Raw genomic sequence first — 18,428 nt, forward strand, 5'->3', positions numbered from 1 at the left:
TTTTTCTGGGTCTCTCACACGGGTGCAGGGCCCCAAGGCTTTGGGCCATCCTCGAATGCTTTCCCAGGCCACAAGCAGGGAGCCGGGTGGGAAGAGGAGCTGGCAGGACACAAACTGATGCCCAGAGGGGACCCTGGAGCTTGCAAGAGAAGGATGTAGCCATTGAGCCATAGTGCCAAGCTGTGTCTCTCCCTCTCTCTACCCAACAGCCTTACAGTTCACTGTAGCATGCAGCACACTGAGTTGGAAAGACTGAAGGGAGAATGCAAGGTTCTCAAGTTTTCCATAGATTGTGGCTCTCACCACAGCTAGCACATGGCCACATCCCTGCGTGTACCCTTAACTGCCTTCCACTTCACGCATCTGCCAATGCCCATGGAATGTCAGTCTTTACATTTACTTTAGTTGATGAAACAGGTTAATCATCATGAGTCTAATCTCTCAAAGGTTTATATTTCAGAATTTCCCTAGTCATATACAAGTATTCATTGTTTTCAAATAAATTATTTTGTGAAGACATTAATAATTATAATGCAGACATGTAACTGGGATTTCAGAGTTTGATATTTAAGAGAAAATAAAGCTTTCATAACACCAAGCTTTACCTAAAGGCAGTTCACTTCTTCAATCGTTCAATTCACTGCTTAATCCCAGGGAATTTGCTACTCCACTTCATACAGGTCCTAAGTATGACTAATTCTTACAAAGCTTATTTGATCCTTTTTGAAGCTAATGTAAACAGGATTTTAAATTTCAGCCTTCTAAAAAAAGTAGTTACATGTTCCTTTATAGTTTATATGAGACCTATTTATTTTTATTGGAAAGGCAGATTTACAGAGAGGAGAGAAAGATGTTCAATCCGCTGATTCACTCCCCAAGTGGCCGCAACAGTCAGAGACGAGCTTATCCGAAGTCAAGAGCCAGGAGCCTCTTGTGGGTCTCCCACATAAGCTGGGCCCCTTTCTGCTCCTTTGCTAGGTCACTGCAGGGCACTTGTACCAGCATTCTGATCTGGGAAGCTAGCACTGCAGGAGGCAGCTTGATCCACGGCATCACAAGGTCAGTTCCCAAATCAATTCACTTGTATGATTTTTAGGATTCTCACCCTTACTAAATTCTCATTTCTTTCATTTCTAGAACTAGCCTCTTGAGCTGCATTAACAATTTTATGGCTTTTTTTGGGACACATATAGCTATGCTTTTGTAGTCTTACTAGCAGAAAATTTTGCTTTTTCTTGATATTAGTATAAATGGATCAAATACTTTACAAAATTTATTACCATTTGAAAAATTATTTATGATATTTCTATTTTACTAAGAAAATCTTCCAGCTGACACTGGATTTATTCATTTGGTTTTTTGTTATCTTTGGATATGAACACACTACATTTTTCTTTCAATTCAAGAAAGTTACATTGTACAATCTTTGCAGTGATTATTTAAATAGAGTATCACTGAATTGTTTTAATTGGGGGATTGTAAATATCAATATGAGAGATAAATTTACAATTTTAATGTTATCTTTCTTAAATTTTTGGTGTTACACTGGCCTTATAGAAAATTCAGGTTTGGGGTCTGGTACAATGACTAAATTGGCTAATCTTCCACCTCCAAGCACCAACATCCCATATGAGCACTTGTTCATGTCCTGGCTGCTCCACTTCCCTTCCAGCTCCCTGCCTGTGGCCCGGGAAAGCAGTCGAGGACGGCCCAAAGCCTTGGGACCCTGCACCCATGTGGGAGACCTGGAAGAAGCTCCTGGCTCCTGGCTTTGGATCGGCTCTAGCACCAGATGCTGAGGCCACTTGGGAAGTGAATCAGCAGATGGAAGATCTTCCTCTCTATATTTCTACCTTTCCAATTAAAATAAATAAATAAATCTTAAAACAAACAAACCAACCAAACCAAACCAAGGTTTTCCACTATTCAATGTGCTGGGAAATTTAACATTATTAGAATTATCTGGTCACTGAAGTTGGTTCAGAACATGTAAAACTGATTTTTGCCAAGGGCAAATTTCTCCACGAGAAAAATAATATAATTCGTTAAAATCACATAAACTTGATGGATTTTAATTTTTTTTTTACAATAAAAATTATTGATTTTGCAGTTTGTAAGCCACAGTAGTTTCCTATGTAATGTAATGAAAATGGAAAAAAAATCTCCCTTTTCTTTTGGAAATGATGTATTGCATAAATACAAAGGTCGCACTTACTGAGGAGGCCAACCTGTGCTAGGACTGCTCTGGGTGTCTCCCCTGGCTCCGCCCACACTTACTTTTCCAGCTCCTCCTGGGAGTGCGCGAAGGTGCAGCTGGCCCCACGAGGGCATCCTCCTCTCTGCTTCATGTCGCGACACATGTAGGTTTTGTATTTGCTGTGCTGTGGAGCCTAGGACCACAATCAGAACGTCAGAGAGCAGTGTTCATCTCGTACTGCCAGCTGAGCTAGATGAGCGTCACACCAAACCACGCTTGTCTGAAGCATCAAGAAGCAAAGTGATGCAAAGATTTTCTATCTGAAATCTCAGGTAGTCCAAAAATAAAATGAGTAATTTTGAAGCATGGATCATTACACGCATTTTGGAATAAACTGCACAGGACTCTGATCATTTTTCAAGGTTCATAATGTAAAAACAAGAGACTAGAGCAGTTTAAAATGCATAAACTTCTAATATTTGCTTCTTGCAGTGTTCAGTGTAACAGATGTGCTTTCTTACGACACAACACAAACAAAAGGTCACAGAAATGAAAAATATACTATCACATACTGTAATGATATGCAGATCATACCAAGTAAAATATTTTAAAAGGTACAAATGAAGCTATGTATAATACAAGGATAAAGCAGATCTGAAAGTCAGTCAATGAGACATCAAACAACACTAAACGGAACCACAGTGTGTATATGTTAACATAGTGGCAAGCCTTAAACGACAACCTAATCGTTTTTATTATATTCTTCATGATGTCCAATGGAGTAAAGAATTAAAAACTGTAGGCTTTTTCTTTATCATTAAAATTTGTTTATTTTGAGATAGGCAGAGCTCTTATTTGCTTATTGCTTACTACCCCCAAGATGGGGTCTAGACCAGGCGCACAGCCAGGAGCTGCGTGGAACTACAGGCTGTCCCCCACAAACGTGACGCACTTCAGCCAGCACTGCTGCCCCCAGGGCTGCCTGAGCCACGTCCTAACATGTGAACACCGAACTCAGGTATATTTTTCCCAGTAAATCTCTGATTTGTTTAAATCAGTTAGGAATATTACATCCAGAATATTAGCAAGATAGTTTATTTTTTGCCTCACAAATAAAAAGTACTGAATGATCTATTGTTAACATTCACTTGAGTCAGGTAAATTACAATAAGGTTTTATGCTCACAGCCTCACTAATATAAAATAAAACATCTAATTAACAAATTCAAAGGGAAAAATAAAATTATTGGTAATATCACTTAAAACTCTAGTTATAACCTGAGGCACTGCATTTTACTGTCATACATTTCATTTTGAAAAAAACTGGATAAAATTTGATCTACTGGCTTAAGAGATAATAAAAAGTAGAAAAATACTAATACCAACAAAAATGTGAACAGTGTTGGGGAGACAGAATTAGCATTAAGGAGTGACCTATTGTCAAAGTAAAAAAATCATGTTGTTTAAGTGTCATAAACTTGAACACAGATCTATTGTGTCCCAATCAATGGGAAAAGTGATCCCGGCACAACATTGAATCAATAGAGATTATTTAAATTTAATACTGTGAGATAAAATTACCAGTCTAATATAGTAAATATAGTAAAAATCTATAGTAATATAGTAATATAGTAATATAGTAAAATCTGGCTTCTAGGCATGCGAAAGCATTTTGCAGTTGATGGCATCAGCCTCAACACACGCATGTTATTTTTTAGCGTGCCTTGCAGGTTGATCTTTTGCCACGAGCAGAGGTGGGAGATGTCCCTGAGCTATGGTTAAGCAGACACCGCAGCCTGAGAGGACGGGAACAGGCCTCAGCGGCAGGCTGAGCCCAGGACCGAGGCCTCTGAACAACACTACAGGCACAGCTCTGCGGTTCACACCACGGCCGGTGTGCCTGTGCCCGAGGGCACGCTCAGAGCTGACCGTCAGAAGGAGTGGGCACAGGCTGAGACACCGCAGGCAGCAGGCAGCCCCTCTGAGGCTCCGCGGGGCCCTGCTGGCCCTCCAGCTCCGAGGATGGCCACTCTGGCTGGCACCCAAGGCTCCGCGGGGCCCTGCTGGCCCTCCAGCTCCGAGGATGGCCACTCTGGCTGGCACCCAAGTTGCACACTTCCCTCTTACCTGCTGCTGATCTGCCCCTTTCTTGCTGTGGTTCTGAATATAATCCACCAGCCCATGTACCACTGTACGTACAGCAACCAGCCCATTTTCTAGTTGCTCCCAAGTTGGAGGAGGAGCATCTATACAACAAATTAAAAGAGAAAAAAACTTAAGTATAAAGTTATTTGATATGTTACCAATATTAAATTAATAAAGGATTGTCAGCATTTCAGCAACATCAAGTTATGCTTCATACTGTTCAGATAATAGTTTATTTGCCTAATCATTATTTTAAAGAAGTGGATACATCCTTTCAAAGCTGAAGTGGCAAACTGAAGCAACCACAAGCAAAAGAAAGCTGACATAGAAGAATGAGGCAGGCCAGACAAAACTGGCCCCCGCCTCAGACCCTGAAAGAGGGCACGGGCAGTGACAGGAGACGCGCTGACTTGGCGATCTCATCTTTCAGCTAACGGGTAGGGTCATTACTCAGCTTTAAGGAGTTACTGTCATGCAAAGGTCCAAGACTGGCACTGCAAAATCCATCATTATTTCCCAGATAAACCCCAAAGTTGAGATTTTTAAACTAGTAGATTTTATGCTAGTTTTTAAAGTGCCAGCACCTAACAAATGTAGATCATTGTGCAGATGAATTGTTTGAAACAAACAAAATTTAACTGTGGACGGCCTGCAGGCAACACATCTGCATGCTTATTATAAGGTAAACAGAGTTCATTTGTAAAGATTTATTCATTGCAAGGCAGAGCAAGAGAGAGAGGTAGTGAGAGATCTTCAATTTGCCATTTCACTACCAAACTGGCTATGAAAGCCAGGGCTGATCCAGGCCGCAGCCAGGCACCCAGAGCCCTCTCCGGGTCTCACACACGGGTATCAAGGACCAAGGCATGGATCCACCTTCCAATGACTTTCTCAAGGCAGAGCAGGCAGCATTTGAATTCACATCTTAACATTATGGGATACCAGCATCACAGCAGCAGCTTAATCCACCAGTCCACAACGTTGGCCCCTATTTGTTTTTCTTTTTTTCCTTCTCCATATAAAAGGCACAGTGACACAGAAAAATGGACAGAGGCAGAAAGCTACTCCCACCTACTGGTTCACCACCCAGAAGCCTTCAACTGCCAGAGCAGGGCCAGGCTAAACGCTGAAGCCCAAGTCTTGCTCATAGGTGGCTGGAACCGAACTACTTATGCATTAGCAGTAAGTTAAATCAGAAGTAGAGCCAGGATTCAAACCAGGAACCCAGAAATGAGACGCACGTGTCTCAATGGCTATGCCACACATCCACCTCCATAAACAAAATTCAAGTAAATGGCCACTTCAAAAAGTGGCTTCCCCCAAATTTTTAACTTAGTTTTATTTACTTGAGAAGCAGACAGTCGTTCCACACACAGCTCACTCTTCCAATGCCTACAATGGCTAGCCTGAAGCCAGCAAGCCAATAATTTGAGCCATCCTAGCAGCTGATAAGTTGAACAAAGAGAAGTGTGGCACATATGGATAGAATTCTATCTTTTTCTTGTGTTTGTGGAAATAGAGAGGTCCCCCTGACCTTTGGCGTTGCCAGTCTTCCCATTAGCTCGGGAAGGGGAACTTGTCCTGGGAAAGTCACTGACAGGTGGGTGGATTTACAAAGAGCAGGGGCTGTATGGTTCCTGGCTCAGGACCCAAACTGCCTACCTACCTAAACCATTTTATTGCCTCCTCAGAGATTTCGACTTATCATATAGAAAATTTAGACAGGAGTTAGAAAAAGCCTCTTTGAGGTTACATTTGAATAAAAATCTAAGGAAAAAGGATCTGAATGTGGCTAGTGGACATATAAGAGACCTTGTGAATGTTGTCTGTCATGATGGAGTTGACTGAATAGAGAGTATGAAATAAGGCTGGGGCCCGGCGGCGTGGCCTAGTGGCTAAGGTCCTCACCTTGAATACACCAGGATCCCATATGGGCGCCGGTTCTAATCCCGGCTGCTCCACTTCTCATCCAGCTCCCTGCTTGTGGCCTGGGAAAGCAGCTGAGGACAGCCCAAAGCTTTGGGACCCTGCACCCGTGTGGGAGACCCAGAAGGAAGTTCTGGATCCTGGCTTCAGATTGGCGCAGCACCAGCCGTTGCGCTCACTTGGGGAGTGAATCATCAGACGGAAAATCATCCTCTCTGTATATCTGATTTTGTAATAAAAATAAATAAATCTTTAAAAAAAAAAAAAAAAAAGAAGGCTGGAGAATGGTAACGAAGACTAGCCCATGCAAGGCATTACAGATTAGAACAAAGATTTCAGCCTTTACTCCAAGTGGCACTGGAGCATAGACAATAGGAGACTCTCCCATAACTGACGGTGAGATGAGGGTGGCAGCAGTGAAGGGATTAAGAAGCAGATGGATTCCCAAGGATGGAAGATCTTTTCTCTGCTTCTCGCTCTTGCTAACTCTGCTTTTCAGATAATAAAAATATATACAGATGAAAACGCTGCTGTAACATTGCGGGGTGATGCGTATTTCTAGACAAATAAGGTTTAAATGCTTCTAGATATCCAGAGTTGCTAGATACTGAGAAAGCAATCAAGCAATAAGGCCTGTTTTGGGTACATACTTCAGCGGTACAAGATCATGAACTATGACATTAATTTATGTACTACCAAAAGATAATAACACTTAATGATGGCATGTCGTGATACAAAGATGCTTGAGTTTAGCTCTGGGTGGAGCTGTGGTTGGCTGGCTCCATGCTGCAGACAGGTGGCATCCCCAGTAGGTGCTGGCTCAAGTCCTCGTTGTTCCCTTTCTGATTCGCTCCTTGCTAACGGCTTGTGAATGCAGTGAAAGACGGTAGATACTTGAGCCCTTTGCCACTCACCTGGGAGACCTGGACAAACTTCCTGCTTTCAGCCTGGCTGAGCCCTGACTGTCACAGTCACTTAGATAGTAAACCAGCAGATGGAAGAGCTCTGGGTAACTCTAGCTTTCAAATGAATAAATACCTCTTTAAAATAAAAAATGGTGAGGGAAGGCGAACTCAGGACTGATGAAACTGGGAGTCACATCAATGATACTTTTTTTTTTTGCCATAAAATATTTAATGTCACAAGACTATAGGGTTGGGCCTAGCGCAACGGCTCAACTGGAGAATGCTTCCCCTTCAGGCACCAGAATCCCACATGGGCGCTGGTTCGTGTCCTGGCCACTTCCCATCTAGCTCCTTACTTGTGGTCTGGGAAAACAGTAGAGGATGGGCCAAAGTCTTGGGATATTGCAACCACATGGGAGACCTACGGGAAGCTCCTGGCTCCTGCAGCCACTCAGGGAGTGAACCAGTGGATGGAAGATCTTTCTCTGTAAATCTGCCTTTTCAGCAAAAATAAATCTTAAATAAATAAACACATAAACAAAACTAAAAAACTCATTAAGAAGACTGTGAGGTCAGTGTTGTGGCATAGCACGCTGACATCTGACATCTTACACTCCACTGGAGCACAAGTTCATTTCTGAACTGTTCTGCTCTGGCCATTTGGGAAGTGAGCCAGCATACGGACAAATTCTGTCTTTCCCTCTCTCTCTGTAACCCTGCCTCTCAAATAAATAAATCTCTTAAAATAAAATAAGACAAAAAGCCGCAGACTGGAGTACATGCTTGCCCCAGCAGTTAACATGCAGCAGGGTGCCTATACCCCCACATTTAGGTGTCTGCGTTGAGAACGTGGTCCCACTTCTAACTTCCCTTCCCGATAACATGTACCCTGAGGCAGCGGACAGCAACTCAAGGACTTTACCCTTGAAAATGCCTGGGAAAGCAGCAGATGACAGCATAGGTCCTTGGGCCTCTGTATCCATGTGAGAGACTGAGAACAAGTTCCTGGCTCTGGACAGGTACCCCTACGAGATTCTGGCACCACATGCTGAGGCTTAGTCTGCTTTGCTGTGGTGCCAGGCCTCAGAGATTAAATGTAAGAAAAAATTATGAAATGCGAAACACAAAGGAAATGGAATTAGAAACTGATAAACAACTAGTGAATATTAAGAAAGTTTCAGCTGGTACCCATAAGGGGTGCTTCTTCGTGTGCCAGCTGCTCCTCTTGGATGCAGTTCACTGCCGACGACAGGAGAAGGCAGTGGAGGATGGCTCCTGGCTTCGGACTGGCCCAGCCCCAGCCACCTGCCTGCCTTGGGAGTTCAGCTACGGCCTTGTGGCCATCTGGGGAGTGACCCAGCAGAGGGAAGATCACTTTCTTTTTCTCTCCTTTTCTCTGTAATTCAATTCCCCTTTCAAATAATTTTATTAAAAAATATAAAAATAGTGATGGACATAGTTTGGGCAAAAGATGAGAATGGGAAGATCCAACACAATTTTGTAATAAGATGAAGTATCAACAATAAGGACAAAGGTTGGCATGATGGTGCCACCGGACAAGACCAAGGACAGAAACTAAAGCCTGGGAATTCTAGAGGAACACAACACCAGGCAGCCAAGTCCCCGAGCAGCACTGCGGCGTCCAGTGGAACTTCCTGGGCTTACCTGGACTAGGGTCAATGTTCGCCAACAGCTCCAAGTGGGGTCTCAGTCGGTTCAGGTTTGCTGGGTCTCCAGTCCGCTGCAGAGCAATTGTCAGTTCCTGAACACTTTGTGCAAAAGAGGCTGGGGTCTGCAACTTAAAAGTAGATAGATGTTAGCTATCCAAAAGCAAAACAATCTAAGAATGAAAATTATTTACAACATTATGCTTTTTCAATTTATTAAGCTTTTCTTCTCTATACATTTAGTAAAACTGGATTATTTGCCACCCAGACAAAGCTGCATCCATAGGCTGGTGTACTGTATAAGGTCTGTTCCCTCAGCCATCATATTTTTCAAACGTGAGAACGTTTTCAGTTCCTCAATTTTAAAGTACTCTTTCTACTCTACATTCTAGAGCACTGTGTTTAGATCTAGGAGTGGTCTGTGAAGTAAAACCGGGGAATACAGTCTACAGATAATGCTATACAAAAGGCAAACAACACTGAACTCCCTGGACACAAACCTTCACAGACTCAAGGTGAGGCCCGGCCATCATGTGCATTAAACAAGTTCCAAAGTCTTTTCCAGCTCAAGATTTCACCAGCCAGGGATTATCGGAAGCTATTAGCTTGCGTATTTCCCTAGTGCTTAACGATTCACACTCTGATAGTAATTCTTCACAGCTGGCATTACGTGAAAGCCAAGGCCAAGTGGCACACCTGGAATGAGTTGGCAGGGACTTCCTGAGAGAGCACCACAAAAGCCTCCATGGACAAGGTGGGGCCTCCAGCAGAGAGGTCCCACCGTGGCTGCTGGCCACAAGCAACTCATAGGCCTCGCTTCCCTGACACGGTTGACGGGCAGCAAAACCACCAAGGAGCCAGCCTGTCCAGCCCGCACCCCTGGGCTCTGCAGCGTGGGGCTCTTACAGAGTGAGGGCCCAACAGATTCCTGGCCTTCCTTGAGGAGTTTTCATCCAAGATCAATTAAAAGTTCATTTGTTACCATAAAAAAAGTGACCTATATTTGGAAAAAGGCTAATTTTAGGGCCAGCGCCACTGTCCAGGTGGCACAAAGCATCAGTAGGCTAAGCCTCCACCTGTGGTGCTGGCACTCCTCCGGACAGGTGCTTGATATACAGAGAGGAGAGACAGAGAGGAAGATCTTTCGTCCGATGATTCCCTAAGCGGCCAGAATGGCTGGAGCTGAGCCAATCCGAGCCAGGATCCAGGAGCCTCTTCCAGGTCTCCCACATGGGTGCAAGGTCCCAAGGCTTTGGGCCATCCTTGATTGCTTTTCCCAGGCCACAAGCAGGAAGCTGGATGGGAAGCGGGGCAGCCAGGATTAGAACCGGCGCCCATATGGGATCCCAGCATGCTCAAGCTGAGGACTTTAATTGCTATGTTATTGCACCAGGCCCAAATCTTTTAAAATAAATACTTCTAACTGACCAATGATCATTACTCACAACAATATAATAAGGAAGACAGACAATGATGAAAAACAGGGAACTCTTAAAGGAACATGAAGGAAAGCGGGACAAAGTATTCTAACATAATGAAGCTTTGCTGAGCATAATGGTATTATGATGTGGCTGGTGATGACATGACACTTGATAACAGAATACAATTTACAAAAAGCAGAGACTTTGACACACATTTTCTTTTTAAAGATGTATTTATTTTTATTGGAAAGGCAGGTCTACAGAGTGAAGGAGAGACAGAAAGATCTTCCATCCGCTGGTTCACTCTCCAAGTTGCTATAATGGTCAGAGCTGAGTTGACCTGAAGCCAGGAGCCAGGAGCTTCTTTTGGGTCTCCCATGTGGGTGCAGCGTCCCAAGGCTTTGGGCCATCCTCTACTACTTTTCCAGGCCACAGGCAGGGAGCTGGATGGGAAGTGGAACAGCTGGGGCATAAACTGGCACCCTTATGGGATCATGAAGCGAGTAAGGCGAGGATTTAACCGCTGAGCCAATGCGCTGGGCCCTTGACACACATTTGTTAAACAAATGAATTATCAAATGACAAAATACCAAAACTCCAATATTATATTAAGGAGTAAAGAACAGGGGTAGGCACTGTAGCCCAGGCAGCTAAGCTGCTGCTGAAAGGCCTGCATCTCTTGGCAGTGGCTGGGTTCCAGCTAGATGCACTTCCTACCAATGGCCCAAGCACTTGGCTTGCTGCCATCAACATGGGAAACTTGATGAAATTTCTAGCTGCAGCATTCAGCTTGGCCCGGCTTTGCCCACCACAGGCATCTGGGGAGTGAACCAGCAGACGCAATGTATCTTTCTCTCTGTCATTCTGCCTTCCCAATAAATCAAAAAACAAACAAAAAGCCTCCACAAAACTTAAAACAAAAAAAAAAAAAAAAAGAAAGAAAGAACAAAAGGTTCTACCTTGTCAATAATGGACTGCATGTGAGATTTGTGGGACTGGTCTCCATACAGCAAAGAGGACCACTGGTCTGGTGCAATTCGTAAACCCGCTTCCATAGCAATCTGTACTATCTGGGAGTCGTGTTCTCGACGAAGAGCTTCGTAAGTTCTAAATTCTTCCTTCAGTTGCATCAAGGAAGAATCTTCATCACGTTTTGTGACCTAGGAAGACACAAATAATCATATAATGTGCTTAAAAAAAAAAAAAAGAGTTCATACTTAAATTAACACACGTAGATAGCATAACTTTACCATAACAAACACACTTCTTGGGGCTGGTGTTGCGGTTTAGCGGGTCAAGTTCCTGTGTGTGCTGCTTTGAGTCCTGACACCTCCACTACTGATCAAGCTCCCTGTGTCTCTCTGTAACTCTTCCAAATCAAACCAATTTAGAAGAGCGGAGGAGGGAGAGACATGCTGTGGCACACAGCTCTAGTGCCACTATCTCGTACTTACTGATGTGACCCTGGCTGCTCCAACTCCCAGTCCACTGCCCTGCTTGCAAAGCTGCAGATGGCAGCACAAATGGGTGGGGTCCTGCGTCCACTCGGGAGACCAGGAAGAAACTTCTGGCTCCTGGGTCTGGCCTGGCTCAGTGCAAGCCTTGCTGCCATTCAGGGAGTCAACCAGCAGATGGAAGATATCTGCCTCTCCTTCTCACTCAGTAACTCCGTCTTTTCATCTCCTGGATAGATCTAACAGAAAGAATGAATATTTTCTGAGATGAAACTGAAAGACTGGATAGGGCCAAGTGCTGTGGTGCAGCCGGCTAAGCTGTCACTTGGGATACATACTTCCCACAGAGGCTCCTACACATCTGCCCCAGCTGCTGGCTAATGCATACCAGGAGAAAACAGACCATGACTCAAATGCTTGGGTTACCCTGCCACCCACAAGGCAGGCACACATGGAGGCTGAGATTCCTGACTTCAGCCTGGCCCGGCCATATGGGACTGTGGGCATTTGGGGAGTGAGTCACCAGATGGAACATTTCTCTTTTTCAAGCAGAAGAAAAATAAACATTTAGTAAGGACTGGATAGATCTTGACATACATGCCGCTTCAAGTGTGCGTGTGTATACATTCTTTATAAAAGAAACTCTAGGGTTGTGCTTATAGCACAGGGTATAAGGATGCCACCTGCCACAGCAGTACCCCATACTGGTGCCACTCTGAGTTCCAGCAACTCCACTTTTGATCCACAATTAGTTTCCTGCCAAGTGTATAGGAAAATCAGTGGAAGACGGTCCAAGTCTTTGGAACCCTGCCCCACTGTGGGAGACCCAGCTCAATCTCCAGGCTCCTGGCACTCAGCACTGGGCTCAACTGGCCACCGCAGCCATGTGGGGGATGCACCAATGGATGGAAGATTCCCTCTCTCTGAGACTCTTTCAAAATAAATCAAAAATACATATCTGATAAACTAAAGAGTTTTAGATGCTGATGTGATTCTAAAGATGACTAATTTCTATATGATTTAAATATCAAAGAGCTCTGTGGAATGGACCACACAGTCTGAGATGCTGGGCTAGAAAAAACAGAATGATGATAAAAAGAGCTATCAGTAAATCTGTGCCAGTCAGTACCTTAATAACCATCCTATTGTTGATTAAATCTATTCTCCTCACTTGCTGTGGTGAATACTATTGCTAGCATTCCAATGACTCACTCTTTCTAAGTCAAATTGGATTGAGGCTTAGGCTCATTAAATCAAAAAAAGTAACTGTAGCCTAAAACCATCCATTCCTTACATACTTTACAACAAATTTTGCCATGTAAAGCTTTTTTTCCAAGAAGGATTCATATTCTCCTATCAGAAAATTTCCATCTTTTCCCTCCCAGCAAACCAACTACAGAGCATCATAATATCATAATATCCTATCACTATTCAGCCCCAGAGTATAGCTCCTACTTTGTAACACAATGACATGCATTTTAAAATGTGCTATCCTTATCGTAAGGAAAGTTGAATTTATACTGTTACGTAGCTTGTTCATACAGACTAAATACATACAAATCAAGAGCTAACTACATTTTGTTGTTACTCCAAGGTGACTCAGAATGAAATCAAGTGCTCATGCATGTGGCAACACTGGTCCCAGCTAACTCCCAAACAGCCGTCCTGCCGCACGCCCGCCAACAGGGACCTAAATGACAAAGCTGGACATGTTGTTCATTCCTCATTTTTCAAAAAGATTTATTTTTAATTGTAAAGTCAGAGTTACAGAGACAAGGACAAAGAGAAAGATCTTCTGTCCTCCAGTCCAATCCTCAAGTGGCTGCAATGGCCAAAGCTGAGACAATTTGAAGCCAGGAGCCAGAAGATTCTTACCGGTCTCCCACGCACGTGAGGATCCCAAGGCGTTGGGCCATCCTCCACTGCTTTCCCAGGCCACAAGCACAGAGCTGGATGGGAAGTGGGGCAACTGGGATACAAACTGGCATTCATACGGGATCCCAGCACGTACAAGCAAAGGACTTTAGCCACTTGGCTACAGTACTGGGCCCAAATTTCTGATTTTTAAAAATTAATATCAATGTTTTGAAATGATTGAGAGCCACACCTTATGGATATTCTGGTGTTTTTGAGTCATTTGTTCTTTCTACCAAATAGTGTTTAACTATAACAGTATGCCATCTACATTCTTTTTTTGTTTTGGTGGTCAATAGCCTAAGTTTATTAGTTGCCTCAGGCTTTTACCGACTGAGGGTCCCATAGGATAAACAAGGAGGCATTGGGGAGTTTACATAGTTCTCATAAGCCTGTCTACTGAACCCATCAATTGTTTTCACACCCTTGTCTGAAAATAATCTGTTTTGCATATCCAATTAATTGTTCCAATTCAAATGATATCCGACCAATTGGTCATACTAATGATATCCATTCAATTGTTCTTATAAAACGACATCCAATCAATTGTCTTCCTACAAATCCCTCTTGTTTAGTTTGTAAGTTAGGCTTGAGGACCATAGCTAGGGAGAGCATTCTCTTGGAAGGGCAGGAAATGGGGAGAAGCAATTATTTTATTATACAAATACAGCTTCACCAGGGACCAGAGGTCCTAACTGCCTGCTATGCCACCTGACCCCTCATGTTCTGCAGGACGGACCCTAGCTGCTGTCAGGAATGGGAGCCGAAGACCGCTCTGGCTGAAAGCGGGTGGAGAGAGGGGCAACAGCAGCCGGGCATTCTCCAGGGGGCCTAGAGGTCCCTGGCAGAAAGCAGAAGTCTTCAGGTGTCTGAAGTCTGCTTGGAGGTTGGAGGCTTCTCTCTATTGAAGTCTCTTTCTGGGGGGTCTCCACCACACTTTCTATCTGCTTTCAAGTCCCCGTTCAAGGGCGCCACGTGTTCGGCAGCCATGGGCTTGGCGCGGAGCCTGATAAAGAATATGCATGGGCTGATGCTCAACAGCCCTATCTACATTCTTTAAAAGAACAAAGAAAATCATGGCTGGAATTTTCTAAAAAGACATCGGAAACTTCACTGAGGCTTTATTATAATTATAATGCAGGCTCATACCTTGAAGCAGGAGGCCCTGTAAAGGAGCTGAACGACATGTCCGATGCTGGTTTTGGATGCTTGAGGAAACCTGGGCTCCAACCTCTGCACCACAAAGAGAACCAACACTTTCCTTGACAAGGCAGAACCATCTTCCAAGGCCAGCAGAACCAGTTTTAGAGCTTCCTCCTGCATTGCTGGTAAAGTTGGGAGAAGCCAGTTTACACGTGTGTAGAGAAGAGAAATCCATTTATTACAAGGGAAATAATCAGTAATTTCTACAGGCATCTCTCCAGTTAGTGGGCAATATAATAAAGCATACATGTTTACTTTTAAACCTTTTTTTCACACATATGTTATGAAAACAAACACTTGATTGATACATTCAGGAGAACTTCCATGAAAATGACTAAACTTTGGGTATCAAGTGAAAAATGGTAAGTTCTCTGAAAGACTAACTCATAAGGAGTTACCTCAGCCATGACTAGTCAAGCAATCCATTACTTAGTAACCGACTGTTGCAAGAAACGATCGTGTGTGTTTGCAGCTCCTTACCTGGCCCGAGGAACTGGCAGCCTCTGGCCCGCACCGCCGCCCAGAGATTGGAAGAGAGCTGCTGAGGGTTCTGGTGCTGCAGGATGAGCTCCGTGACCGTGCGTTCCCCCAGAGAGCGCGCGGCCCGCATGGCCCGGATCCGGCCCTCCTCTTCCACGAGCTGGCAGTGCACCAGCGTCACCAGCTTCCTCTGCATCGGGCGGCTCAGGACACTCTGAGTAGTGCTGTTCAAACCTACTCCTGTGAAGGAGAACAAATGCTAACAACGAAACAGCATAAAAGCATGAGTTACCCCATCCACCCAATCTATCACTTGTGGTATAACAGTGCTATAGTGAGCTAAGCCTGTGCCGGAGGCGCTGGCATTCCGTGCAGCTCCCTGCTTGTCACCGGGCACAGCAGGGGAGTCCTGCGGCTGCACCCAATGGGAGGAAGAGGAAGCTCTCAGTAGAAAAGCCACAGCAGCCCAAATGTGGGGCGAACTGGAGGATGAAAGACCTCTCTGTCTCTCCTCCTCTATCTCTGCCTTTCAAATAATAGTAATCAATAACAGTAATACACTTTAAAAGAGGCCCTCTTATAATCACTAACGTATTGACGTTTCTGCACTCCTAAGTCACACTTAGGATCATTTAAGCTCTCAGCTCACTGTCGTACTTAATGGGATTTTTTCTTAAGGACTTATGTATTTGAAAGGCAGAGCCAACAGTGAGACAGGACGAGATGTCCCATGCAACGCTCACTCTCTAGATGGTAACAACAGTCGGGCCAAGCCAGCCAAAGCCAGGTGTTTCACCTGTGTCCTTAACACGGGGCAAGGGCCCAAGCACTCGGGATGGCCTTTGCTATTTTCCCAAGCGTATCAGCACGGAGCTAGACAGGAAATGGAATAGCAGGGATTTGAACCAATGCCTGTGCAATGCTAGCACTGCAGGAGGTTATTTAATCTGCTACGCCAAAATGCTGGTCCCTCTAATATTATTATTTAGCACAAAGTAGGCTTGATTTACTATAAATGCATAAATCTGATTACTATTTATGAGAACGTACCTTAATGGCTTAACATATTTTTATCCTGACAATTTTCTGATTCTTCTTCAGATTTATTTATTTAGAAGGCAGTTAGAGAGGGAGGGAGGGAGCACATGAGAGACAGACACACCCTCCATCTGCTGGTTTACTCCTAATGGCTGCAACAGCCTGGGCTGGGGCAGGCCCAAGTCAGGAACCAGGAACTTCACCCAGGTCTGTCACAGATAAAGGACCCTGCCCTAGAACATCTGCTGCTTCTCTTCCAGGCACACGAGCAGGGAGCTGGACTGGAAGTGGAGCAGCCATGACTTGAGCCAATATTCATATGGGAATGCTGGTGCTGCAGCTGGTGGTTTACCCACTATGCCACAATGTTAACAGATGCAACATCACACACACTGTACAAAGTTTACCTCTAGCACTGCTGAGTGGTTTCAGGTACAACGCTAACTCTTCCACACATTTCTTGGCTTCTTCATAATGCTTTGTATCTTCAACCCCACTACACAAAGTAACGGGCTGTTGTTCAGGGACCTGAAAACCAAATCAAAAAGGTCTGAGTATTCATTCATGATAAAAATATTAAGTACATTTTAGATGCTGATTAGCTGTAATACCAGCAACATCAAAACAATCACTAAATTTACTGAATCTTTTCAAAGAGTTTTTTGATATACACATAAATTTATTGTATTATTTTGCTTCTGCTTTATGGAAATGCAATTAACTAATTTAACATACACAAGTTTTTAAAAAAATATATGTTCACAGTTGTATAACCTGCACCACAATGAAATTAGAACATTAGTAATACTCCCCCGACCAAAAACAAAAAGCCAGCCGTCTTCACAGGCATCCCTCATTTCTTAGGAAACACGAATCAATAGTCTACAGGTTTGTCTATTCTGGACAATTCATATAAACAAAATCAAAATCATACACCATCTGGTCTTTTCTGACTTTATTCATTTACCATGTCTTCAAGGACCACCAAAGTTGTAGAATGAACCAGCACCTCTTTTTTATGGCTGATTAACATTCCACTGAAAGGACATACCACGTTTTAAATATAATCACCATTCGACCAACATTCAGGGACTATTTTGATTTTTGGGAAATCATACTGGTTTTTAAAATTTTTTAAAATAATACTATTATGAACATTCGGGAACAAGTATTTTTGTGGATATATTTTCTCTTGCCTTTACAAGCATACTAAGGAGTGGTAGCAGTTTACATTTCTTAAAAAATACTAGATTATTTTCTAAAAGCAGAGCTCACTTTACACACCTAGCAAGAGTGAATAATGATTCGAATTCCTTCACACGCTATCCTTTAAAGTCAACGGAGTAGCAGAGCAGGTTGATTTTGTCCTTCGTGCCTGTGTCTCACATGGGCACTAGCTCATGTCCCAGATGCTCCTTTTCTGATCCAGCTCTGATTACGGTCTGGGAAAGCAGCTATGCTTTCCACATGGGCAATCTGGAAGAAGCTCCTGGCTCCCAGTTGCAGATCAGCTCAGCTCTGGCCACTGTGACCATATCAGGAGTGACTCAGCAAATAAATAAAAATAAATACATCTTTAGAAGTATTTTTCTTTAATTTGAAAGACACAGAGGAAAGAATGGGAAAGGGGAGAGAAGGGACACTAGCCCGACAGCCGAGCTCCCCTTCCTGCTGGCTGTCTCCCCAAATGCCCACGATGGTCAGGGGCCAGCGCAAAGCCAAAGCTGGAAACTCAATCCAGGTCTCCACAGAGGTGACAGGAACCCAATCAGAGCTACCACTGCCACCTCCTAGGGTCTGACAGCAGCCCGCTGCACTCTGCAGCCAGAACTGGCATGTAACACAGAACGCTCTGCTGTGTACCTGAGCACTGCAACTGGATTTTCAGAGTTTGGCTAAAGCCCCTACCTAGGAGGTGAAAAGTGGTATCATGAAGTTAAGATTTCTTAAAGTTGACTTTTACTCATTTGGAAGAGAGAGTGGTACACATACACACAGAGGGAGGAGAGAGACAGAACAAGAAATCAAGAGTCAAGGTCTCCCATTGATCTGATTACTACCTAAACGCCAACAACAGCT

The 18,428-nt window shown here is 43.9% G+C and overlaps 1 protein-coding gene across 6 annotated transcripts in view; it reads right to left on the reverse strand.

The window, feature by feature from the left end:
- The window catches only part of RC3H1 (ring finger and CCCH-type domains 1), a 64,174-nt gene that overhangs the window by 19,504 nt on the left and 26,242 nt on the right, over positions 1 to 18,428 (reverse strand). For all 6 annotated transcript variants that reach the window (XM_040984286.1, XM_040984285.1, XM_040984284.1 and 3 more), the window contains exons 3-9: positions 16,757 to 16,877; positions 15,312 to 15,551; positions 14,778 to 14,953; positions 11,220 to 11,420; positions 8,838 to 8,970; positions 4,324 to 4,442; positions 2,278 to 2,390 (exon numbers count right to left, since the gene is read on the reverse strand). In XM_040984286.1, coding sequence (XP_040840220.1) covers positions 2,278 to 2,390; positions 4,324 to 4,442; positions 8,838 to 8,970; positions 11,220 to 11,420; positions 14,778 to 14,953; positions 15,312 to 15,551; positions 16,757 to 16,877 — 1,103 coding nt within the window. The remainder of the gene's footprint in view (positions 1 to 2,277; positions 2,391 to 4,323; positions 4,443 to 8,837; positions 8,971 to 11,219; positions 11,421 to 14,777; positions 14,954 to 15,311; positions 15,552 to 16,756; positions 16,878 to 18,428) is intronic.

Source organism: Ochotona curzoniae, unplaced genomic scaffold (assembly GCF_017591425.1).
Source record: "Ochotona curzoniae isolate NIBS_2020 unplaced genomic scaffold, NIBS_Ocur_1.0 contig_4105, whole genome shotgun sequence".
NCBI lineage: Eukaryota > Metazoa > Chordata > Mammalia > Lagomorpha > Ochotonidae > Ochotona > Ochotona curzoniae.